A 27,575-nucleotide genomic window follows, 5' to 3' on the forward strand; every position below is an offset into this window, starting at 1 on the left:
TGAAACAAATGGTGCATTGAAAGCCCTGTGTGGAATGCGTCTGTTCAGTGCAGTTTTTTTAAATGTACGTTGAGATATTTCTGGAGTGTGAAGGACTTGGAGCAAACATTGCATTGAAATTCCAGTGTGAAATGCGTTTGTAAATGTTTTTCAGTAAGAGGATAGTGGGAAGGTAACGGCACATCAGTGTGGAGATCACGTGGGTGTGTATTTTGTGTGCACATACCGACATTGTCAATAGATGGCACCAGAAGGTCAGCATGTGTGTTTGTGAGAGGCAAGAGAACTTCGTAATGCCCATGATCCAAACGACCGCTAAAGAGCAGGGATATGGAGAGACATGGCCCGGATTGTAAACTCATGGAGAGGCATGAGGACGTTCTCGGATGTGAATGGCGATAGTAGCTGGAAGTATTTGGCACATCGCCACAATTTCTGCCTCACCACCATAAACTCCGGAAGTATTCATGTAGTCAGTGTATTGTTGAGCAGACTGTATGACTATGCTTCCGTGACTAAGAACAACGGACAGCACGTCGCTGAAGTTATCCCAGTGTTGGCAAATAAAGGTTACAGCCATGTTGCGAAGTTCGAGAGCAACAGTTTCGTCAATGACTTTTTTCCAAAAATATCTGACTGATAGAAACAAACAGTTACCTGATGCAGGAATTTGTATAACATTGAAAGAACAGTCTGAGGTGGGTTGGCACCCTGCCCGGGATTGGTTCCTGCCTTGTGCCCTGTGTTGGCTGGGATTGGCTCCAGCAGACCCCCGTGACCCTGTGTTCGGATTCAGTGGGTTGGATAATGGATGGATGGATGAAAGAAGAGTTGTTTCCATGAAATATTTAGTTGTATGTTGCTCTCTCCAGAGTTCCATCTTTTCATTCACTTACAGTTGTATCCTCAAACCCACCCCATTTAGACAACTGTGTCTTTCAGGAAGTGTTCACCCATCAATAAATAATTATGTGGCGTATGCTACGCCGCGGGTTGGCTAGTGTTGAATATTGATCTTGTTGATAATGTCTCAGTACCCAAGATATATTTTATGAACTAATAATTTACAATTTAGTACCTATTCTAGAATAAAGTACAATTTTTAGTGAAGTGTGTAGTAGGTTTTAATTGTTTTTTTAACATTTTCATTAATATAAAGTAATAGAGAACAAAAGAATCATAAGTGCTTAAGGGAAAAGTTTGGTATTTTTCAAGCCGATGTTATTTCTTCACAATCATGGTATACATTAATTTCCCACATAAAACTATTCTAAAGTGGCAGGCAGTGTGGTATAGTGGTTAAGGCTTTGGACCTCAAACCAGGAGTTCAAATCCCACTACTGACACTGTGTGACCATGATCAAGTCACTTGACCTGCCTTTGCTCCAATTGGAAAAATGAAAAGAAATGTAACCAACTGTATCTGAAATGTTGTAAGTCGCCTGAGTTAAAGGAGTCGGCCAAATAAGTAAATGAATAAATGTTCTTGCAGTCAACAGTTGGGCTCTCTGGAACCCTACGTCCATACAGGATAGAAAAAGCCTTAAAACTTTCCAAATGCATCCATTTTTCAAGATAGAAATGTTATTTAGTATTGATCTGTGTTTTGAGATTACATACATGTTGATGTTACAGACCCATGTCATTTTAAGAAGCAAAAAAGCAAAAGCGAACCATTGTTGTGAGATTGAGCTTTTTAAAAGGAGGCCAGCTGTGAGCCTCATGTCTTCATCAGCTTCCCCGTTCGTCTTATTCCACGGTATTCTTGCTCTCTCTGCTCTATGGACAGCTAGACAATATTAATGGAAAAATAATCACTCTTATACAATAAGCAAGATTCTGCCTGCTCCTGCTGGATTCATAAAGCGTGATTGTGCTTTGATGAGAAAGAATATTGAGCTTACATGACAGGCAATGAAATGGCAAGAACTAAGCAGACATTATTGGCATACATCCAGTGCTTGAATGGGAGAAATCCAGTACAGTGCATCGGTGTGTACTGCCCCACTACCAGCTATCCATACATCCATCCGTCTTCCTAACCCACGTAATCCTAACCAAGGTTGTGGTACACTTGAAGCTTGTCCCAGCAAGCATTCAATGCAGAGCTAGTCCATTGTGGGGCGAACATACACACAGACACTATAGAGGTAATTTAGCAATGCCAATTCACCTACGTTTAATCAGGCTGATGTCTGCATTGAGCTTATTAGAGTGCTCTGTCATTCCTGCTTCACAGTGGCAGATTCTGCATAGAGTTTGCTTGTATTTATAGATTGATTTGCATCAGGGTAAATGAATTTACTCACTCAAAAACATTGTGCTCAGTTCTTCTAGTACTATATTTTCAGCAAGAAAAACTCATGCAATTAAAAAAAAATAGTTTTTAGTGCTTAGGTATGCTTTTTTTTTAATACTATACCTGTACAAAATGTTTCACAGTCAGTGGCTTAGCTCTTAAAAAAAAAAAAAAAAAATTAAGGATTTTATTAAAAACACATTGCAGTATAATCAGTTCAATTCAGAGTTTCTGTTATGTGTGCAAAGTACAAAGAAACTCCTTTGTGCTCTTTTCATTCACCATGCATGCCACTTCGTGGCCTTGTAAAATAATTGCACAGGTTGTAAAGGAGTTTGGCATTGCGTTGTCATAACTTGAGGGCCACTGCATGCACACAGAGAACCAAGAAATGTAATTTTCCTCAAGGAAATAGGACCAAGAATCTGGAATAAAATCATTATTTCTTGTTTGCTTATATTATCACAAGGGTGCCTCATAAAAGCTAAAGGCATTTCTTCTTGAATCAGAACCTTTTACGTTTTAGAAAGTTTCAAGGCTTTGTCTATCATGTATAGATGGGTTCCATGGAGCCCCATTGTAAGCTGCAAGAACAGACAAAATACTTTTAAACATTTATGAAGAACGATTTACTTTAGAACACAATCATATCTTGCTAATATATACTATGATGGTGAAGAAATTACTTTGACTTGAAAAATACTGATTTTATGCTTTAAGTCGAAAGGGAATTTGATGCATAGTCTTTTAATACCCTCATCCATGAATTTCACTTTTCTCTTATTGTAAATCTGTAAAAGCTGTCAATGCTTAAAATATATTTACTTTATTGAATGATGACCCTTTTTTTAAATTAGATTTTGGGTTAAGTAAAGAGTCCATCGACCATGAAAAGAAAGCATACTCCTTCTGTGGTACTGTAGAGTATATGGCACCAGAGGTTGTGAACAGGAGGGGGCATACCCAAAGTGCTGACTGGTGGTCATTTGGAGTTCTAATGGTAAGTGTAGTAAGATTAAAGATAATAACTTAACAAACTGTCATCTATTTTAGGGAATTATGTTTTACGCATTTTCTGCACTGTGCTTTCTCCTTCATTGTACAGTGGAACCTTGGTTCACGAACGTCTCGGTACACATACAAATCGGTTCACGACCAAAAAAGTTCGCCAAACTTTTGCCTCGGTTCACGACCACACACTCGGTATACAAACAAGCCAGTTTCCCTTTCGGTTTGTACATGTTCAGTCTCTCCCTGTGCATTTCCTGTGCAGTGAGAGAGACGCAGACACACAGGCAGCGCGAGTGAGAGAGACGCAGACACACAGGCAGCGCGAGTGAGAGAGACGCAGACACACAGGCAGCGCGAGTGAGAGAGACGCAGACACACAGGCAGCGCGAGTGAGAGAGACGCAGACACACAGGCAACGCGAGTGAGAGAGACGCAGACACACAGGCAGCGTGAGAGAGAGAGACATACTCACACACACACAGGCAGCGCGAGAGAGAGAGACGCAGACACACAGGCAGCGCAAGTGAGAGAGACGCAGACACACAGGCAGCGCGAGTGAGAGAGACGCAGACACACAGGCAGCGCGAGTGAGAGAGACGCAGACACACAGGCAGCGCGAGTGAGAGAGACGCAGACACACAGGCAGCACGAGTGAGAGAGACGCAGACACACAGGCAGCGCGAGTGAGAGAGACGCAGACACACAGGCAGCGCGAGTGAGAGAGACACAGACACACAGGCAGCGCGAGTGAGAGAGACGCAGACACACAGGCAGCGCGAGTGAGAGAGACGCAGACACACAGGCAGCGCGAGAGAGAGAGATGCAGACACATGGGCAGCGCGAGTGAGAGAGAGACACACTCACACACACACAGGCAGCGCTAGAGAGAGAGAGACGCAGACACACAGGCAGCACGAGAGAGAGACGCGCACACGCATGCAGTGCGAGAGAGAGACGCGCACACGCATGCAGTGCGAGAGAGAGAGACACACTCACACACACAGGCAGCGCGAGAGAGAGACGCAGACACACAGGCAGCGAGAGAGAGAGAGACACACTTACACACACGCAGGCAGTGCGAGAGAGAGAGCTGGACGCATAAGGTAGGAAGGCAGTTAAAGAATGCACTGGGCTTGATTTTGTTTTCACTTCTGTTTACAGCGATCGGTTTGTAGCGTGCAGGGCTCGCAAAATCGCTAGCCCGACGTCCCGGGGCTATTGTGTCTTCCAATCGGGCTACCAAAATCTATCTCAGCCCTGCCCGTCGGGCTATCATAGGAAGGAAAAATATATGTCAATGCTTTTGCATTCTTTCGCAAATGTAGCTGGGTAATTATGTCATTTTCGGGCATCGATGAGCCACTGTCAATATGTGAAATATTGAAATCGCGTTTGAATTCGCGCTTGTTTTATACTTTCACTTTGTGATCGCGCGAACTGTGTATAGAGAGCGGCAGTACTGATTGGTCAGTCACGGATTAATTGTGCACCAATTCCTCTGACATCGTCTTATCACTCATTAGCTTACTATTCAAACATGACAAGTGAAATCTCCTGCAGCAAGCTTAAACATGTGATAGAGGTTGATTGCGCAGAGAATTTCAAAAACTGACTGACTGTTATGTGTGTGCGTGTGTAAAAATAGATGGATTTACACAGGTATTTTAGTTCTGCTGAGCCAAATAAGACAGGTCAGGGTGAAGAAGGGACAGCCAAAGAAAAGCCTACCACAAAGCGGAAAAGTTATGACAAATCAGATTATGAAACAAAAAGAAAGCACAGCTTTTTGGTTTCATGGACAAAAGAATTTCTATGGCTGGAATCAGAACAAACACCAATTGCAAAAAACATACTAAAAATAAAGCAAGCACAACAAGAAGTCCTGAAAAAGCTGTTTAGAACAGCGTACTATGTTGCAAAGAGTGAACTACCATTGGCAAAATTTAGCAGTCTTTGCAAACTTCAAAAAGCAAATGGCCTAGATCTTGGTTCCACTTATCTCAATGACCATGCTTGCAGAGAGTTTATTGGAGCAATAGCACAAACTTCAAGAGACCAGATCGAAAAGGAAATTCAAGAAAGCAGGTTCTTATCCATTCTTGCAGATGGCAGTACAGACACTGGTATAATAGAACAGGAGTTGGTTCATGTCAGGTATGTGAGAGATAATGGTGACATATCCACATACATGATCAAATGTCAGCCAGTCAAGAGTGCAAATGCTGCAGGTATTTTAGAGGCTATTGATGAAGCAGTGAACACCATGGGTATCAGAGAAGACACATGGAAAAAGAAAGTAGTGTGTGCAAATTTTGATGGTGCTGCAGTGATGATGGGTGAGAAAACAGGAGTAGCTGGGAGACTGAAACAGAGGATACCCCACATCATAACAATCCACTGTGTGGCACACAAATTAGAGCTAGCCGTGCTGTATAGCGTGAAAGGCTGTGAGTACCTGGTGAAATTTGAAGATACACTGAAAACCATCTTTAAGATGTACTACTATTCCCCAAAGAAGCGAAGAGAACTGACAGAAATAAGTGAACTGCTAAATGAGAAACTGGCACATTTCAGTGGCCTGAAGAGCACACGGTGGCTTCCAAGCCGGTTGAGATGTCTGAAGGCTGTGGAAAAAAATTACACTCCCACTGTTGTTCATATGGAGAACATGGCAGGAGGAAGTGATGTCAAGGCCGAGGATGCAGCCAAGGCTAAGGGGGTGGTGCAGGAGATGAAGACTGAGTAATTTGTTCGCTTCCTGCATTTCATGTTGGACTACAGTATCATCTTATCCAAGTGCTGTACTGATTTTCAGCATGATAACCTAAACATCACACGAACAAATCAGTTAGTTGAGAGCACCACATCACGCTTACTCAGCCTAAAAACAAAACCAGGAGAATACCAGAAAACCTTGGGACACAAAGTTCACAGCGAACAAGGATGGTAGCATTTGCTACTGTGGAACTCGGCTCACAAAAAGTCAGCGACCTGCTAGAAGAGGTGAGGGCACAGACAAAGACACCTTTGGTGCAGAGATTCAGAAGATTATTGACAACACAGTCAAGTACATGGACAACAGATTTAAAAATCTGCGTGAAAAGCCTCTCTCTTGTTTCAAGGTTTTTGACCCTTCCACTCTTCCCTACCCCAGAGAAGAATTGGCAAATTATGGGGATGAAGAGGTGGATTATCTTGTCACACATTTTGCCAGTATGCTAGATGAGGAAGAGAAAGAGAAAATTCCACAAGAATGGATGGATCTAAAAATGGCTTGCAGAACACCGGGGTAGTAAGGTAGATGATTGCTTGTACAGAGATCTCCTCTCTGAGAATCCAGAACACCTCTCTCATATCTTGTTGCTGGTGAAATTAATGCTGACACTTAGTCCATCAACAGCCATCTGTGAGAGAGGATTTTCTTGCATGAACCGAGTGAAGACAACACATCGTACCTCTCTACACCCTGAAACACTGAATGACTGCATGCAACTTTCCATTAATGGGGAAACAGTTGAATCTTTTTGCCCTGACAAGTCATTTCGTTTCTGGATGTTTTCTGGAAAAGGTTCAAGACACCTGGATCATAAAACCCCGACAAGAACAAAGAGAAATGAAATGGAGGCCGATGCACAGGAAGAGAAAGCTGATGAAGGAGATGCTATGCCCTCAACGTCGAGTGGCATTTTCTCATCCGTGACTTCAGTGGAAATTTCAGATTCAGAATCTGACACAGACTGATTCATGTTCTACACAGTTCTTACAAGTTCATAGAAATTTCTGTTCAATTAGAACCAAATATTTGAGTTGATGGTTGTAATTTTTATACAGTTGTTGTAATTTGTGTTATAACAATTTTTTGATTGATGTTTTGTTTCCTTTACAATATTATACATTAGAAATAATCTCTTTTTTTATTCGAGCTACTTAAATTTATTTTGGGCTACCAAAAACTGAAGAGTGCCTGCTGAAGGGCTACCAGGGATTTTGAAATTTTGCGAGCCCTGGCGTGCATTGTTGCAATGTTACTTTTCTTGGAGGTTTATTAAATTACGGATTTTTTCAAACGTTCATTTTTTTTCCCTGTGCTTAAAACTCATTAAAAAAAAGTTTTTAGTCAGCGGTTGGTAGCGCTATAGCACGAACTATTGCAGTGTTAGTTTTCTCTATTGTTCAAGTTTTTCTCAGTGTTATTCAATGATTTTACATTTAGTTTACTATTACGCTGTGCATTCTATGGTTTAATTAACTATATTTGTGCTTAAAAACTTACAGTAAAAAAAAATATACTGTATATTTACATACATTTCGTGTGGTCTGGAACGGATTAATTGTATTTACATACATCCTGTGGGGGCAAATTGCTTTGGTTCACGATCAAATCGGTTTATGACCAGAGTTTTGGAACGAATTATGGTCATGAACCGAGGTTCCACTGTACTTTGATAATGGTTATAGATGAATTAAGGAAGTAAATTATAGCACTCTGTGATATTCTGAATTGTTCTTATAAAAATATTTTGACTAGAATGTGTTTTGAAGTATAAAATTTGGTAAATTCATTTTTGATAGTTTTTAATGTTAGCTAACAGCTCTCAACAGACATGGATTAAATATGTTGTGGTTGACCTGACTAAATATGATTTTTAGATTTTATCAAATCATTTATTTAAGGACTATGCTCCTTATTTTAAATATACTGTCATTTTACATTTACAGTTTTATTTTTTTAGTTATTTAGGGTTTTATAATGGAGAGTTTGAATAACTTTGATTTATACCTATTCAATTTTGTTTTAGTTTGAGATGCTCACAGGGACATTACCGTTCCAAGGAAAAGACAGAAAAGAGACAATGACGATGATTTTAAAGTAAGCTATGGGCATATTAATTTTAGTTGATTTAAGATGGCCATTTACATTATATGAAATTAGATATAAACAGGTTGACTAGCATTAACATTATTGTATCAGATTGTATTTTTGTTATTTCAAATGAAAGTTACAGTTGAAGATATGTTGGATCAGGGTTTGGTTTATTTATCAGTAGCCTTCTATAAAACATGTTTGTCACACGCTTTGTACAATTAAAGATATTGTATACCAGCATTCTGACTAACAGTATGCTTACAAATTAGAAGTGTGGCAAGGAGTAATAAAAATAATAATTTTAAGGGTTTAATATAAATATTTGATTTTTTTTTTTAAAGTTTCTTTTACTGATAGTGTACTTTGCAAATAAAGTGCAGCATTCTCATTTGTTTTAAATATTATTTTTAGAATGTAGCAGACTACATTTAATGTTTTTATGATTTCATCATTCCTTAGGCTTTATTGTTAAACAGCTAATTCTACTCTTTTGCCAGAGTTGTCTTGCTTTCTGTTTTTGGAAAATCTGCTTTTGAGAAAGATCCGTTTGAGGGTTCCCGTTAGATGATTTATTTGTTTCTAAACCGTGGCTTATTTATTATAACACTGAACATTTTATCAGGGGGAAAAAAGCATAGAAAGCAGGCATAGCTTCTGAGTTGTTATTGGACAATAAACATAAGATTACTTTGTGTGATATATATACTGTATATGTATATATATATATATATATATATATATATATATATATATATATATATATATATATATATATATATATATATATATATACTGTATTCTTATATATTTATTTTTATACATGTATATTGCATTTTTTATGGAATCTAAGCAATGCTTACTGTTGCATTTAAGAAGGGACCCATTAATATGAATTATCCTCTTAAATGTACACACATTTTGAGACTTATTTCTTATTGCAGAGCAAAACTTGGGATGCCGCAGTTTCTAAGCCCTGAAGCACAATCGCTGTTACGAATGCTCTTCAAGCGGAACCCATCAAATAGACTAGGTACCATAAATTAAAAATTAATAGTGGATAATACTGATCATTTTTCCTTGCTCTTTTTCTTGTATTTTGAATGTTTATGTTTTTTACAGATTAAAATATCATATTTAAAGTGAGTAACTCCCACCATGCCCATGTCGGTCTTACAGACACAAAGAAGCAGTAAATTCAGTATGCTGTATTCTTTGAGACCACGAAACATTCCTTCTTATAATCTACATATGTAAAACTGAATTTCTATCTGTCTGTTCGAACATCGCATGAAAACGATAAGACCTATTTCTTTAAAACATTGCAGTTGTTTCCAGTATAGTCTAACTTTGAGTATACGCTAATAAAATGTTAACATTTTCATTGTATACGTTTCTAGAAAAAAAAAACATTAAAAACTGAGACAACCTTACTAAAAGTTGTACTTTTTGCTGGATCTTTGTTCCTTTTAACCTCTATCTCCAGCACAACACCCATCCATCCATGATATCATAATTCTTACTTCAAAAAAATTAGAAATGATTGTATAACAAAACAATTTCAATTTTGAGAATTTTTAAGCATGTTAAATAAGAATGACATTTTTACATTTGCTGCTCAAATAACTCTTAACAGTTGATCGTATCAAAAATATTTCAATCTTTTCTGAATGCACATTTTATGACTAACAAAAAAGGTAATTTTCAAATAATAAGTGAGAAAGTGATCCATTTGTGACAAAAATACATACTTGAAATGGTGTAACAAAGTGAGTGGCAACAGGCACTTCATGGGGATCTGTCAGAAACGCTGGATAATATGGAGTAAGACCGCTATCAAAAATAAAGTCAAATTTACATGTCAATTACGCTTGCGCGTGTTTTCCACATTTTATACCTGATCGGATACAAAGGAGTTGCGTCAAATTGACCAACTTAATTTTCAAAGATTTTTGTGACAAGAGAGGTGCCTTTGTTAAATGGCTTTTCAGTTTTGCCCAGCTCAATGACAAACTTGGCACACTGTCATATCTAATGAGTAAGATGTACTCTGATGTTTATTGGGCACAGTAAAGTGTTGGGTGAAGTTGGGCAGCCCTCATTTTTACAGCTTTCTGACAAGACATGCCTTTGTTATATATGAGTTGGGTGTATGGGACAAACTGGCAGGAAAAGTTGGCACATTCCCGTATCTAGTCAATGGAATTAGATGTTTAACGGGCACTACAGAGGGCTAGATGGCATTGGGCCACACTAGTTTTGAAAAAATACAGATGCCTTTGTTAAACTGCAGTTGAATTTTGCACAGACCAATGTGACTACCGGTCTCAAATTGACTGGAAAATTTGCCACATTCCCATTTTTAATGACTAGGATTAACTTTGATGTTTACCAGGTGCTGAATAGGGTTGTGCAGCATTTTTCATAACTTTGTGACAGGATTCCTTTTTTTATGTTGCAGTTGAGATTTGCCTGACCTAAAGTGAGTTCATGGGTCAAACTAGCTGGCAAACTTGCCATATCCATTGAATAGGTTTCACTGTATGCTCAATTGCTATTGCAAAAGGTTAAATGGTACTGGACCACCCTAATTTTAATAACTTTGTGACAAGGTGAATGCCATTTTGAGTTTTTCTTGTCCCAACATGGTTACGTGGGTCATACTGACTGGCAAAGTTGGCACACTGTAATCTGATGAATGAGATTTATGTGATATTTAATTGGCATAGACAAAAGAAAAGAGCTTTATATTTCTGGGATAGGCTCCAGCTTCCCTGTAAAATTGGATTGATGCATGGATAAATACACAGATAAATAAATAAAAGTATTGTGAAATTGTGACAAAAAATAAATAATAACAACATAAAGTGCAAGTATAAATAATTAAATGGGTCACGAAACATGCCTTTTGTTGCTTATTCTTTTATGTCAGTCAGGCATTTAGTATTACTAAAGCACCTAACCTGCATATCTTTGGACCGTGGGAGGAAACCGAGAACTTGCAAACTTCCATATTTAATGTTATTATGTATTTATTGTCATATTTCACAGTTCTTTGATTTATTTTGCTTGTTTATTTTTGTTCTAAATATTCCTCCATTATAAGGGTGTAACATTCTCTGCACTCAGTCGTTAACCTAACTCAGTGCCTGCATAGCAAAATTGTGAATGTTAAAAAAAACTCACTTAAAAGCAGTGCCTTCATGATGAGGCTGCTTCAGAAGTTTATATTGTGCAAAGCCTCCGATCCTTACGTTTGTTTTGTATACATTCATATCCTCCCGATGGGGCTTATGGTGGTGGTGTCATAACTCCAACCCCAAATTTATGACCAACCAAGAGTGTCAAAATCCGAAGGCTGGGAGCCTTCCGCAACATCCCGTTTTCCTGTACATGTATAACAAACATCTGGACACACCTTACTCCATACTGTAGGTTAGTTCTCAAATATGATCTACCCCAACATCATATCTGAGAACTGTGTTATAAATTAAGACTTTATAAGCATAAAGGTGGGCATAATTTTTTGTGTCCTAAGGACATATCTAAGTGTTTTCCTATGTGTCTACAGTTGTTAAACATATACATGGAAACAAATGTAATAAATACTGATATTGCATACCAGTTTTGATTAAGTTGTTAGACTGATATACAACTATTTTAAACTAGCCAATACCCCCCCAACCACCCCCCTGCTCCCCCCACAACTCTGCCCGCGTAATAGTGAAACAGGACAGCAAGATGGGCCCTGCCTGGCTCCCAACTCTTGATGTCACACTTCCCCCTCCTCTCAGCCTGCAGCCTCTGTTTCTGATTAACGTGAATATATCACTTCTGCAAGCGAACTATAATTCTTAGTGTGAGAGGGAAGTTGCAAATTCTAGAAAAAGCCTGATCTAAATCCGTTAAGTAGTTCTCTCGTTATCTAAGTGGATGTAAGATACACCCAGAGGCTGGCGCATGAGTGAGGAGGGCCCCGCTGCGTCTCTCGGATTTGCGCAAATAAATCAGTATCCCAAGCGAACTATGATACTGAGTGCAATGAGAGAGGTCACAAAATCAACCAGAATGTTCAAGCAAATTATAGCAATAAACCTGATCTAAATCCATTAAGTACAACCCCAAATCAGAAAAAGTTGGGACAGTTGGAAAATGTGAATAAAAAAAGAAAAAAGCAAGTTATAAATTCTCCTCAAATTTTATTTCATTGCAGACAGTATGAACACAAAATAATTCATGTTTTTTTTTTGTCAACATCATTTGATTTGTAAATAAATATCCATTCTTGCCATTCAGGCTTGCAACACATTCCAAAAAAAGTTGGGATGGGGGCAATTAAGGGGTAGTAATGAGGTATAATAAGTAAATAATGATGTGATTTGAAACTGGTGATGTTAACAGGTGATTGCAATCATGATTCGGTACAAAAGCAGCATCGAGGAAAGGCCTACTCCTTTAGGAGCAAAGATGGGCAGAGGATCGCCAGTTTGCCACCAAGTGCGGGCAAAAATCTTTGAAATGATGAAGAAAAACGTTTCTCAAAGACAGATAGGAAGAGATTTGGGCATTTCTCCCTCTACAGTGCATAACATAGTGAAAAGAATCAGGGAATCTGGAGAAATTACCGTGCGCAAAGGCCAAGGGCGCAAGCCTAAACTGAATGGCCGTGATCTCCGAGCCCTCAGACGGCACTGCATTAAAAACGGTCATTCATCAATAAATGATATAACTGCGTGGGCTCAGGACTACTTCAGGAAGTCACTCTCAAGCACTACAGTACGTAGTTACATTAGGAAATGCCAGCTAAAACTACTGTGCCAAAAGGAAGCCCTACATAAATAGTGTCCAGAAGCGCCGTTGACTTCTCTGGGCTCGGAGGCATCTGGGATGGTCCATTGTGCAGTGGAAATGTGTATTGTGGTCAGACGAATCGGTTTTTCACATCTTTTTTGGAAGAAATGGACGCCGTGTGCTGTGGACCAAAGAGGAAAAGGACCATCCAGACTGTTACCAGATACAAGTCCAAAAGCCAGGGTCTGTCATGGTATGGGGTTGTGTCAGTGCCTTCGGCAAAGGTAACTTGCACTTCTGCGATGGCACCATCAATGCTGAGAAGTATATCTCAGTTTTGGAGGAACAAATGCTGCCTTCAAGACGACGTCTTTTCCAGGGATGCCCATGCTTATTTCAGCAAGACAATGCCAAACCACATACTGCGCGCATAACAAAGGCATGGCTGCGTAAGAAGAGGGTGCGGATGCTTGACTGGCCTGCCTGCAGCCCTGATTTGTCTCCTATAGAGAATGTTTGGCGCATTTTGAAATGAAAAATGTGTCAACGAAGGCCCCTTACTGTTGCGCACCTAAAACGTTTGCAGGAAGAATGGGACAAACTAACACCTGCAACACTTAGTCACTTGATTTCTTCAATGCCTAAACGTCTTTTAAGTGTTGTTAAAAGACAGGGGAACTGTACAAAGTGGTAAATGCTGTACTGTCCCAACTTTTTTTGAAATGTGTTGCAAGCCTGAATGGCAAGAATGGATATTTATTTACAAATCAAATGATGTTGACAAAAAAAAAAAAAGAATTATTTTGTGTTCATACTGTCTGCAATTAAATACAATTTGAGGAGAATTTATAACTTGCTTTTTTCTTTTTTTATTCACATTTTCCACACTGTCCCAACTTTTTCTGATTTGGGGTTGTAGTTCTCTCGTGAAAAGCGGACAGACATACAGTCAGACAGACGGATTATATATTATATGTATTATGTTACATGTATGTTATCTTGTACTCCCATTTTGAGTGAAATATATTTAAGATTGTTATGAATACTTTCCAGGGGATGACCCTTATATCTTGTTCACATTAGAAATGGATGTTTTACTGTTCAATGATGACATTTTAAAATATTAATTAAATGTTTCAATCTTAATGATTTGCCAACTTTGTCTTTTTTTAATATATTTTCAAAGAAAATGTATTTGCATTTTTACTGTAACTCATTTATCTAAGGAATAGTAATAGTTACTGTATTGAAATAATGTGTACTGTGTGTACATTTTAAAAGCTATTAGTTTATATATAAATAGTTTATATCTTTAATTTTCATGTCCTCCTGAATTTTGAACATGCATAATTAAGAAAACCTTATATGTTTAGGGACAGAATGTGGATAAATTATTTTCTGTTCACATTTTTAGGTGCTGGTCCAGACGGAGTAGAGGAAATTAAGAGACATCCGTTCTTCTCAACTATTGACTGGAATGTAAATACCAGAAAATATTTAGTTAAAATGATTAATTAACACTGTCTTTGACCTTTGTGCAGATGCAGAATGTTATAATATAATGTAATACTGCAAATTAAAAACACTCTTTTTAGTTGTAGCTGCCAGATTTTCATGAAATGAAATGTGTTATAATCTCTTAGTTTAGATGGCTTTTATATTTAGAATGCATTTTTCCAGTAATGTTATTCAGACATTGCTTAATTTGGTTAGGTTGCAGAGTTTAAAGTATTAGTTAAAAGCTGATTAGCATTAACCTGCAAGTCATTTTGTTTTTAATTATGTCCCCAACCTTTAAACTGGAATAAGTCATGATATGATTTTCAGTAGGTGTTTCTTTTAATATCAGTGTAAACCTTAAATTATCAATTCATTAACCTAAAACATTTAGCCGTGTTAATATCAGCTGCAGTTGCTTTAGTTAAGGATAACAAGCAGACAGGAAGAAAACAGCTATACAGTGTTTTCTTTCTTGATCTTTCCTTAATCCAATTTCATATGTACCATTCTGCTATTATGTTATGAAAATCATTTGTTCTTGGCAAAGTTACAAAAAAATGACATTTTTAAACAATAACACAAAAACACAATGAAGTGAAACACATTCACAAAATTGAATCTTTATATCAGGTTCAATAAACAAGGTGAGCTAGCCATTCATTACCTTCATGACTGGTATGGAAAAATATGCATCTTGTAAAGAACAATGACATCTTCTTGCATAATGTAAAGGTGTTTTTACTTTGCCTTGGGGTTCCATGCATCTAAGAAGTGGAGGAGTGATTAATTTGGGTATACATTTTTTGGACTGTATTGGTCATATTGTGCTTTCTTCTACTAAGAAGAATTACCTTAAATTCCAAATCCTAATGTAGTAGACCAAAGGAAATTTATAAACTAGTACCCGGATGGGGGTGGTACCCAGCCGGGACGCCCAAGAAGACCGGAGGAGGGCTTGTGCCTCCTCCAGACCACGAGGGGGCAACCACCCTGGGGGCCACGGGTACAGAGCTGGGAAGCTTGACCCTGTAGGGGCCCGTGGTCACTGCCAGGGGGCACCCCAATACCTGTAGGACCCTGGACCTCAGCACTTCCACTACACCCGGATGTGCTGGGGGGAAGATGAGCAGGGACACCCGGAGTGCTTCCGGGGATACAGCCGGCACTTCCGCCACACTGGGGCGTGTCGGTGGGAGATTGCCGGGATCCGGGTGCTTATATAAAGGGGCCGCCTCCCTTCAGAGGATGACTTGAGTTGGGAGAGAAGAGTGGATGAGGTCTCGGAGGAGTGAAGGAGGCGGCCTGAAGGCATTGTGTATTGGCTAGAACTTTGGGGTATTGGGGTTAGTGAGAGCTGAATTGTGATAATGGAAGACCACAATAAACGTGTGTGGGGTAATATAAACGTGTCTGCCTGTCTGTGTCCGGGTCATATTCCAAAACTCTTAAGTGCACACTAAGTTAGATTTCTTTACTGGCTGTTATATTTTGCAGAACTTAGACCATTTTAGTTTAAAGTTCAAGCATAAAATAAATGAGAACAAAACTATTCAAATATAAACTATAAATGTGATTTATGTTTTCTGTACGTATGTAAAAGTTCAATTTATTACTACATGTGAGATAATACCTTAATTCATTTTATTTTATGTTTTTACTGACAGTTCTTCCCTTCCTCCTGTACTTTTTTAGAAATTATTCAGAAGGGAAATTTATCCACCTTTTAAACCAGCCTCAGGACGACCCGATGATACCTTTTACTTTGACCCCGAGTTTACAGCAAAAACCCCTAAAGGTACAAAGTTGCATATTTTAACCCACTGCTGTAATTTCATAACATACTTCTATAGTTCTTGAATCTGTCAAATATAAAAATTTAATGGATTATGCAAGAAAACAAAATGTGTAGTCAATGGTATTTTAATTTTTATCTCGCATTGGGGGATCTGTGGTGGAATCCACAAAGCATATGCAGAAATCCATAAGTGCTCTAGACATAGACAGATATTCCTAACATGCACCAAATATTTACATAAATATATCTGACTGTGGTGGTCTTCAAAAAAGAGTTTTCAAATTCAGTATTTGAAAACTTCCAGCACCTCCACAGTATTTCATGCAGAAAAAAATTTAGACCAGGTAGGTACTTCCCACATTTGACAGTCATTTAAGACTTACTGTAAATGCAGCATGAAGGCATTCATGCAGCCATCACAATGCACACATAAGCACCTGTCTGTACATAAGTCACCCACCACCCTAAGGTACAATTCTCTGGGAAATCAGGTGGGGGATAAAAAAAAGAAACTATAGACATGGGGAGAATATGTAAAGTCATTTGGACTTGAACCTAGTATTCTGGATTTGACCACCATCTTCTGTTAACAGTACAGTAGAAGTCTTGTCTTGTCTATCCATTTAACATGACTCGGACCGATTTTGAAATTAATGTTAAAAATGATACAACTTTCAAAAGAATTAACTAAGTTCCCAAATGCACCTAACCTAAATGCATTTTCTAACCCTTCTTGTTTTTCAGTTAATTGATGTTTCAGTGAAAGTGTGCTCTATTTTTTTGTCAGTTTTTTCTTCCCAAACTCTTCAAAATATAGCTTTAATAGTTATTATAGTCTTGAAATTGTTCACTAAAATATTTATAAAAGTGTTGGCAAAAGTTTTTAGTGTGCCACTATGATCTGTAAGAGTTATTCATACAAATAATTTTATTTACAATGTGAATCTAAATGACAGGGTGAATGACAGTGAGACAAGATGAGTCAAGTGTTACATCATAGTGCTAGAGTGCTGATGTGCCCTATTTGGTAATGATCAATATTATGGCCAGTGTCCCCTAGGTCACTGTCAGCTATTTCAGGGCTTCACATTGGATACAAAAAGACAGTTAATCTATCCATCTATTTTCTAACCTGCTTTATCCTGAGCAGGGTTGTGGGGGAGCTTAAACATCTCCCAGCAAACATAGGATGCAAGGCAAGAACAATCCTTGGACAGGGCACCAGTCCTTTGCAGGGTGAATGTGCCAGTTTAGCATCCTCGGTCTACCTAACCAGTATGTCATTGGACTGTAAAAGGAAACCCTTGTAAACACAGGGAGAACATACAAACTCCATTCAGGGAGGACTCGGGACGTGAACCCTTGTTTCTTTACTGTAAGGTAGCAGCGCTACTATTGCAACACTGTGCCACCCAAGGCAGCTAAAAAATGTATATTTAAAACTGTTATTATTTTAGTGTCTTTTTAGTGAAAATGAAATAGCTTTCTCTGAATTCATGAATTTTATCATATGTAGGCCTATTCACAACATGGCAAATGATTTGCCAGTGGTCAAATTATGACAATATAACTCCATCTACAATCGCTGGATTTTGTTAGAATTGTGAACCAAGTTAATATGTGTTACCAAAATGTAATCTGACATATTATTATTATAAAATACAATATTGTATAATCTTTGTTTTTAACAATTTTTTTTTTTTTTTTAATACAGATTCCCCGGGAGTTCCCCCCAGTGCCAATGCTCATAAGTTGTTTCGAGGATTTAGCTTTGTTGCCATTAATTCAGAGGAGGAAAATCAGCCTATGCAAAATTCAAACATGCATTCTGTTGTACAAGTAAGTAAACATTCTTACCTTACTGATTGAGTTGAGGTTTAATAAGTGTCTTGTAAACAAATCTTTTTTGTAGCATTTTAACAAAATTATGTGTAATATTACCATCCCACAAAGATTAAAATCATATTTTGATTTTATTTCTACTCCAATAACATTACTATATGCATATATTTGTATTTATGAGTTTGTGTTGTTAATAAAGGTTTGAAAACTATCAGATTTTTTAAGTACAGTTAGGTCCATAAATGTTTGGACAGAGACAACTTTTTTCTAATTTTGGTTCTGTACATTACCACAATGAATTTTAAATGAAACAACTCCGATGCAGTTGAAGTGCAGACTTTCAGCTTTAATTCAGTGGGGTGAACAAATCGATTGCATAAAAATGTGAGGCAAGTAAAGCCTTTTTTTAACACAATCCCTTCATTTCAGGGGCATAAAAGTAATTGGACAATTGACTCAAAGGCTATTTCATGGGCAGGTGTGGGCAAGTCCGTTGTTATGTCATTATCATTTAAGCAGATAAAAGGCCTGGAGTTGATTTGAGGTGTGGTGCTTGCATGTGGAAGATTTTGCTGTGAACAGACAACATGCAGTCAAAGGAGCTCTCCATGCAGGTGAAAGAAGCCATCCTTAAGCTGCGAAAACAGAAAAAACTCATCCGAGAAATTGCTACAATATTATGAGTGGCAAAATGTACAGTTTGGTACATCCTGAGAAAGAAAGCAAGCACTGGTGAACTCAGCAACACAAAAAGACCTGGACGTCCAACAGTGGTGGATGATTGCAGAATCATTTCCATGGTGAAGAGAAACTCCTTCACAACAGCCAACCAAGTGAACAACACTCTCCAGGGGGTAGGCGTATCGATATCCAAGTCTACCATAAAGAGAAGACTGCATGAAAGTAAATACAGAGGGTGCACTACAAGGTGCAAGCCACTCATAAGCCTCAAGAATAGAAAGGCTAGATTGGACTTTGCTAAAGAACATCTAAAAAAAGCCAGCACAGTTCTGGAAAAACAATCTTTGGACAGATGAAACCAAGATCAACCTCTACCAGAATGATGGCAAGAATAAAGTATGGAGAAGGCGTGGAACAGCTCATTATCCAAAGCATACCACATTATCTGTAAAACACGGTGGAGGCAGTGTGATAGCTTGGGCGTGCATGGCTGCCAGTGGCACTGGGACACTAATGTTTATTGATGATGCGACACAGGACAGAAGCAGCCGAATGAATTCTGAGGTGTTCAGAGACATACTGTCTGCTCAAATCCAGCTAAATGCAGTCAAATTGATAGGGCAGCGTTTCATGATACAGATGGACAATGACCCAAAACATACAGCCAAAGCAACCCAGGAGTTTATTAAAGCAAAGAAGTGGAAAATTCTTGAATGGCCAAGTCAGTCACCTGATCTTAACCCAATTGAGCATGCATTTCACTTGTTGAAGACCAAACTTCAGACAGAAAGGCCCACAAACGAACAGCAACTGAAAGCTGCTGCAGTAAAGGCCTGGCAGAGCATTAAAAAGGAGGAAACCCAGCATCTGGTGATGTCCATGAGGTCAGGACTTCAGGCTGTCATTGCCAGCAAAGGGTTTTCAACCAAGTATTAGAAATGAACATTTTATTTCCAGTTATTAAATTTGTCCAATTACTTTTGAGCCCCTGAAATGAAGGGATTGTGTTAAAAAAAATGCTTTAGTTGCCTCACATTTTTATGCAATCGTTTTGTTCACGCCACTGAATTAAAGCTGAAAGTCTACACTTCAACTGCATCAGAGTTGTTTCATTTAAAATTCATTGTGGTAATGTACAGAACCAAAATTCTCTGTCCAAATATTTATGGACCTAACTGTAACTGTACATGAGCATACGGCCCCCCTCCCTTTTATATTCTAGCTATTTAGAGGTGAATGTAGAAACAGTGAAACCACACTTTTCCTTTCTAAATCAAACCAACAAAAACATTTTTTCTCAGAAAGTGATGTTCTATTTTTGTTTTGGGTTATGCTTCAGTAAATTCTGCATTAATCACTATAATGCCAGTAATTTAAAATGAAACGTGTAGTTCAAAAAGAAAATATTGCCAGCCTATTCATCTTCTGAGAAGGATGTAGCATCTGCAAGCTTTTTTAAAACATTATCTTCCTTTTAACAATTCATATAAAAAAATAGCCTCAGAAATAAATTATTTTAATGTCAGTGACTTTGCATGAGGTCTGGTCTCTTTAAGTTTAATTTTATTTTCATATTTTCAAGCAGTTTTCCTTTAAGAACATCTTCCTCCCACATCCCAGACACACAATTTCAGGTCTAATGGTAACTGTAGATTATTGTTGCTGTTACTGGGTTTCTCTGGAACTTATTGGTTGCATCTGGCAGTAGACTGGCATCCTACGCAGGTCACTTTCTACCTTTTGTCCACCATGGATAGATTACAGGAGCTGCACAACTTGATTGATCGAGCAGTTATCAGCACATCATTGTTTGTCAGTATTAAGCAAGATAAAGACCACCTCATCTCATTTTCTACCTGTTTTTCATCATGAAAGTAACATGTATGTTAGGCTGAACACGGTACACTGTACTTGCTTATAATCAAGGACAGTGTCCATCTCCTGTAGAATTTCCAAGTATCAAACACAGCTGGGAGATGTATTCTGTCCATCTTTGGTCTATACTTTGATAACCTCCCAGTGTGCAGTGGAAAGTACATCTGTTGTGTTAGGTGTCCAAGATGTTTCACCACTAATTGATCCTTCAGCTAGTTCCATTACCTTTGGCTTCTAACTTTACGGGACATATGAACTGTGCTGATTATAAACAATTTTTACTTGGCAGTAATGAATCTAACCACAACATATTCTGAAGGGTATTATTATATTTGTTATTTGGGGGAAGGCAATGCTTTCCAACAAGGTAGATCTTAGTTCTTTAACATATTTTACTTTTTCCTGCACACTGTCTTAATTGGACAAGAAGTGCTCAGCCTTTTGAGTTTATAAAAGCGACACACCATATTATTATATTTTGCTTTGTTTTTTTCATGGAACAGTATTACATATACTTATTTTGATATTCTTATTTCTCCCAGGCTTTCCCTCAGTAAGAATTGGGGAGAATATGGGTAAAGTATAAGAGCTAACACTACTCATGAGGTTAAAAAAGAGCAGTATCTCAAAAAAAGATGGCATATTTTATACAATACTTGAGTTGACCCAATTAATAATAATTAATAATTGTTTGCATTTATATAGCGCTTTTCTCACTACTCAAAGCGCTCAGCAATTGCAGGTTAAGAGCCTTGCTGAAGGGCCCAACACAGCAGAATCTCTTTTGGCATTTACGGGATTTGAACCGGCAACCTTCCGATTGCCAGTGCAGATCCCTAGCCTCAGAGCCACCACTCCGCCATTGACACAATTAATTAGCACAGCCCATTATATTATCAAGAAACAGAGAACTGTACAGCCTTTTTCCAAAATTGGGCAGCAAGTTAACAATGTATCTAAATAACTACAATAGGAGGATGATTGAATGTTTCATGTATGATAATTGCAAGGAGTCCAATAAGAGGACAAGAGCCTATTCAGATTTGACAGCATCATAAAAATAAAGGAAGAATGTATTTGAAGAGTGACTTTTCAATCTATGATTATGAGTATAATGATTAGCTTTGTTTTGTAAATTATATTGTGAACAGTATTGTGGACAATACTACAATATATATTACAATAAATAACATATTTGATTTGCAAATAATGAAAAAATATCTTTTTAATAAGGTGTATTTCTCTCTGAGATTTATGAATGAATGATTTCTAAATGAGGTGAAAGCTATCTTCTATATAAAAGACTGTTAAGTGTGTCAATATCGAGTTATTTCTGCTCCATTTCAATGAAACAAAGTGTACCATTTGCATTTTTATGGGTAAAACTGATAGTAGTAATACCAAGTTAAAATGCTACCTGTATTAGCAGATTCTGAGTACATATATAATTTTCAGATTTTTTTCATCAAAAATTAATGATTGCATCCTTTTATATGTGTTTGTCTCTAAAGTTTTATAGCTCATGTAACCTTTTTTTTAAAGTGACAGTGTTTTATAGAACAGTAAATCCATTTTTAATTGTCTCTATTGAAATAGTTAATAATAAATTCAGATTTTCACAATTTTATTGTTACCTTGAGAAGTGTTTTGGAATAACAAGAATCCTCACTTTATTTTACTATTATGTAGCTGAAACTGGTATTCTTTGTATAAAATCTCTACCTAGCACCTTCAAACCTTAGTCATTAAGTAGCTTGAACAATTCCTACATTGTACAGGTTAATAAATTAAAACGCATGAAAAAAATACATATTTATGTGTATGTATACAGTATCTGTGTACAACAGTAAGCTATAACATTAAAGCTGTTGACAGGGAAAGTGAATAATATTGGTTATCTTTTTACAGTGGCACCTGTCAAGGGGCGGGCTATAATAGAGCAGCAAGTGTATAGTCCATTCTTGAAGGTGATTTGTGGGAAGTTGAAAAAATGGGCAAGCGTAAGGATCTGAGCAGCTTTGAGTAGGGCTAAATTGCGTTGGCTGGACGACTGGATCAGAGCATCTTCAAAATGGCAGGTCTTTTGGGACTTTCCTGGTATGCAGTGATTAGTACCTACCAAAAGTGGTCCAAGTAAAGAAGAAAGGGTCATTGATGTGCTAGCCCAACTGGCCCTATCCCACAGAAGAGATACTGTAGTGCAAAATGCTGAAAACCTTAATGCTGGCCATGAGAGAAAGATATCAAAACGTACAGGGCATTGCATTGTTCTGTGTATGAGGTTGCGTAGCCGTGGACTGTTCAGAGTGTCCATGCTGACCCCTGTCCTCCACTGAAAGTACCTACAATGGGCATGTGCATGTCAGAGCTGGATCGTGGAGTGTTAGAAGAAGGTGGCCTGGTGTTACAAATCTGATCAAACGTCTGTGGGATGTGTGGGAAAAACAAGTCCAATCCATGAAGCCTCCTCCTTTTAACTTACAGGAAACCTTCAGAGGTCTTGTGGAGTCCATGCCTTGATAGGTCAGAGGCATGAGGGAGACCTACACAATATTAGGCAGATGATTTTAATGTTGTGGCTGATTGGTGCTTGGATAGTGTATTAAAATATATTATAATTTAAAATATTTTTTTCTGATTTTCATTTCATTTCTCTTCAGATTGGCAAGAGGGAAAAATAACTTTTCCTTCTAAAAATGTAACTAGACATCTGCTTAAAATGCAATAATTTTTCAATGTGCAATGTGTTACTTACGTAGATATCAAATTAAGTTGTAACCCTTTTAACCCTTTCCTTTCATTCTACATATTCCATAATTATAAATATGTTTTTATTGAGATACTTAATTATTATAATATAAAAGTATAAATTTTTTTTACATAATTTCTCAGGAACAGATTCCATTTTTCACTGCCCAGACCATGCCTTGGACTTTAGAAGCAGCTTCATTTCTAACAGTTGTAGATTCTTATAAATAGTGAAGACCAGGCTTGAGTTCTCTAATTAAAATGAAAGAGGTGGAAAAACAGAATCATGTAACTTAGTGTGATTGGATAAATCATTGTCAAAATCTTGTGTAGTAATTTGGGAATCAAAACCATTATACCTGACATGTGCCCTGTAGGAGAGTAAAGTTGACAGTATGAGAAAAGAATGCCTTCAGGAATAAAGATAGGCTTCATTTGAAGAAAGGTCACCTTAATAACAGATCTGTCCATTACACATAAATTAATATATATTGTAGTACACTGTTTGAAAGGGTACTCTTACTAAAAACATGAGCCCCAACATGCAGTATCCACATTTAACAAACATTCTATAGGAGAAATAGTCATGTAGGTGTAGTCAAAATGCTTATTTTCAGCTGCTAAGTGTAATGTTGCCATCTAGCTTCAGAAATACAGTAATCCCTTACTATATCGAGCTTCACCTTTCGCGGCTTCACTCCATCGCGGATTTTATATGTAAGCATATTTAAATATATATCGCGGATTTTTTGCTGGTTCACGGATTTCTGCGGACAATGGGTCTTTTAATTTCTGGTACATGCTTCCTCAGTTGGTTTGCCCAGTTGATTTCATACAAGGGACGCTATTGGCAGATGGCTGAGAAGCTACCCAACTTACTTTTCTCCCTCTCTCTCTTGCGCTGACTTTCTCTGATCCTGACGTAGGGGGATTGAGCAGGGGGGCTGTTCGCAAACCTAGACGATACGGACGCTCGTCTAAAAATGCTGAAAGATTATCTTCACGTTGCTACCTTCTGTGCAGCTGCTTCCTGAAGCGACATGCTGCACGGTGCTTCGCATACTTAAAAGCTCGAAGGGCATGTATTGATTTGTGCTTGTTTGTTTTTCTCTTTCTGTCTCTCTCTCTCTCTCTCTCTCTCTCTCTCTCTCTCTCTCTCTCTCCCTCTCCCTGCTCCTGACGGAGTGGGTGTGAGCTGCCGCCTTCAACAGCTTTGTGCCGTGGTGCTTCGCATACTTAAAAGCCAAACAGCCCTATTGATTTGTTTGCTTTTCTCTATCTCTCTGACATCTGCTCCTGACGCGCACTCCTTTGAAGAGGAAGATATGTTTGCATTCTTTTAATTGTGAGACGGAACTGTCATCTCTGTCTTGTCATGGAGCACAGTTTAAACTTTTGAAAAAGAGACAAATGTTTGTTTGCAGTGTTTGAATAACGTTCCTGTCTCTCTACAACCTCCTGTGTTTCTGCGCAAATCTGTGACCCAAGCATGACAATATAAAAATAACCATATAAACATATGGTTTCTACTTCGCGGATTTTCTTATTTCGTGGGTGGCTCTGGAACGCAACCCCCGCGATGGAGGAGGGATTACTGTACACAACTTTTTATTTTCTGTGTGCATAAAACATTACTTTCTTTTGTCAATAAGTATATATTGTGATATTTGAACTATTTTGAAATTGTAAATTTTGTGATATACAGTATACTCTTTTAACATGTACATAATGTAAAAATATGATTAAGTGATATATAACGGCATACTATGTTGACAGGCCACTGACTGAATTGGAATTTTCAATTAAAGTGAATGGTAAATGCTTCTTAAAAAACAAAGCAATTTTGGTGTGCTCCTTGTGAATGAATATATAGTTGTATCGTGTTTCAATTATTTTACACTGAAAAGAAATATATATCCAATAATGACATTCATAAATAATTTTGATTAAGTGGACCTCCACATTGGCACAACTGGAATTGTAAGATGTTCCAACAATTCTGACTTTGCTTTTATCAAACGCTACTTATTAAACATAATTGTACCATTTCCATTAGGACATAATCTGGTTTATATCTGGTGGCTGTTACAAATTTACTTTAGTTAAATTTGCATTTCCTAATAAGTTTTTGTCTTTCAGCAGCTCCACAGAAATAGCATTCAGTTCACTGATGTGTACGATGTGAAAGAAGATATTGGAGTTGGATCCTACTCAGTTTGCAAGAGATGCATTCATATGGGCACAAATATGGAATATGCTGTAAAGGTAACTTATGTTTTGATTTTACTGATAAAAATACCATTCATACAACTAAAAAGATTTAAAGACTGAAATGGCAATATGGTACTTATGGATACAACTGTGACACTTATGCAAGGTTTAATCATTTTTATCAGCATAAAATAAAGATTTTTGGGAGACCATAAGAAGATTAAAAACAATCCTGTTTTTTATATATAAAACAATATGAACCATTAGCAATGCCTATAATTTAGTTTAATCAGCAAATGTCACACTTTATTCTTCTCGCCTTTCTCTGTTAATGAGGATTCCCAGCAAGGTTATTATCCTTAAAGAAAGCTAAGTAAAATGACTATAAAAGTATTTTTAAATGAAATAATAGTAAAGACGATTGATAATTAAACTGATATTATAACCATATACTTGAAAAGTGTGTAAATCCCTTGAAAACTGACGTTAGAGTGGCCCAGTTAGTTTGACGTATGCCCACTTATTGCAAACATTTGCTTGTGCACAGTTTGCTAATTATTTGCTTTGAAGTAACAGACTTTCTGAAACATGGTGAAGCAAAGCTCAGTGACAAAATATTTCACTAATACAATTTCATTGTCAATTACTTTCATCCTTACCATCAAACTAAAGATGTCAGCATACAGTTCCTAAAACCGGATGGCCACACTTTTTCAACTTGAGATGTGTATTTTTAGTGGACATTTCAAAAAGATCTACTGATGTATAAGGTGTAATGTGTTAAAAGTAGTTAGCAAACAATTAGGCTAAATATTATAGTAGCAGACAGGCACTGCATGGAGTCAACTAGATTTGTGTACTTAGGACAGTAATCCTCAAATAGGCTTCCGGGTGGATGAGCAATATTTGGCTTTAATCATTTTTTTTAATGTGGATTCACATATATATGTCATTGCTGAGTACATGGTGTATTTCCACATATTTGGGTACTTTTTCTGGTGACATAAGTTCCAAAACTCTTGAACAGTGACCATCACTTTTATCTGAATGGTGCATAAATTCTGCAATCAGTTCAAATGATGCAAGGTCTTTGAAGAGTTCCTCAGAGTTTGTTAATCATGTTGAAGTTGAACTACATGCAGTATAGCTTGCTAATTTTCTAGCTCTTCTGTTGCATTTAGAAAATGTTTCAAGTTATAACATTCCACCTTTGAAGTCAAAGTAATTTTAACTTTTGCTTGAATTTATTCTCAGAACTCTGTATATTAATGAAATTCCTGCCTTTGCCTTCAGCTCCAAATTCAGGTTATTCAACTTGTCTGTTACAAACACCAAGTCTAGGAGGCACTGCTCATCCCCCAGCCATTTCTGTTCTGTTTGTTATTTAAAAATAGTCAAAGTCCTTGATTTCTGGTAAAAACTTACTAAACCTTTTCAAAAATACATCTGTGCTTACCCATTTGACATCTGTGTGGAGAAAAGGGCAATGTATTCCAGTTCAGCTTCCTCCAGAAATGGCTAAAACTGATGTCTTTTTAGTGATGCATGTGCATGAATCAAACTGACTGCCATTTCTAAACACTAGGGTGGCGAATTGCTTGCGTACTAAAGCGACTTTAACTGCAGGTGGAAGTCCCATTTTACTTTTGGTGCCAGGCAGAGATATGTTGAGGTGCAGCAGCCTATTGGCCAGCGAAAGCGCTGGGAAGAAGCCCTGTTGTTACAGTACTGCCTTTGTCCAGACACGGCTCCATAAGCTTTATGACCACAGACTCGGAAAGTCTATGCCGTTGGGTTGTAACTCAAAACACAGCTCTCAGCAAAACGTTGCTAGATGTCTGAAATCACAACCAACCTCTCGTTTTTCACACGTTCTGCATGGGTCTCTATGTTGTCAAAGCGCAAATGCCGCATGATAGTCTGATAGCGGTCACACGACATCGTATCTTTAAAGAGAA

General features: G+C 37.7%; 1 protein-coding gene across 7 annotated transcripts in view; it reads left to right on the forward strand.

Moving 5' to 3' along the window:
• The window catches only part of LOC114650023 (ribosomal protein S6 kinase alpha-3), a 172,122-nt gene that overhangs the window by 117,591 nt on the left and 26,956 nt on the right, over positions 1 to 27,575 (forward strand). For 6 of the 7 annotated variants that reach the window (XM_028799453.2, XM_051927362.1, XM_051927366.1 and 3 more), the window contains 7 exons: positions 3,157 to 3,299; positions 8,110 to 8,180; positions 9,119 to 9,207; positions 14,380 to 14,444; positions 16,158 to 16,260; positions 17,975 to 18,099; positions 25,546 to 25,671. In XM_028799453.2, coding sequence (XP_028655286.1) covers positions 3,157 to 3,299; positions 8,110 to 8,180; positions 9,119 to 9,207; positions 14,380 to 14,444; positions 16,158 to 16,260; positions 17,975 to 18,099; positions 25,546 to 25,671 — 722 coding nt within the window. The remainder of the gene's footprint in view (positions 1 to 3,156; positions 3,300 to 8,109; positions 8,181 to 9,118; positions 9,208 to 14,379; positions 14,445 to 16,157; positions 16,261 to 17,974; positions 18,100 to 25,545; positions 25,672 to 27,575) is intronic. The other variant, XM_028799454.2, reaches the window with a different exon arrangement.

The sequence above is a fragment of the Erpetoichthys calabaricus genome, chromosome 4 (genome assembly GCF_900747795.2).
Source record: "Erpetoichthys calabaricus chromosome 4, fErpCal1.3, whole genome shotgun sequence".
Classification (NCBI taxonomy): Eukaryota; Metazoa; Chordata; class Cladistia; order Polypteriformes; family Polypteridae; genus Erpetoichthys; species Erpetoichthys calabaricus.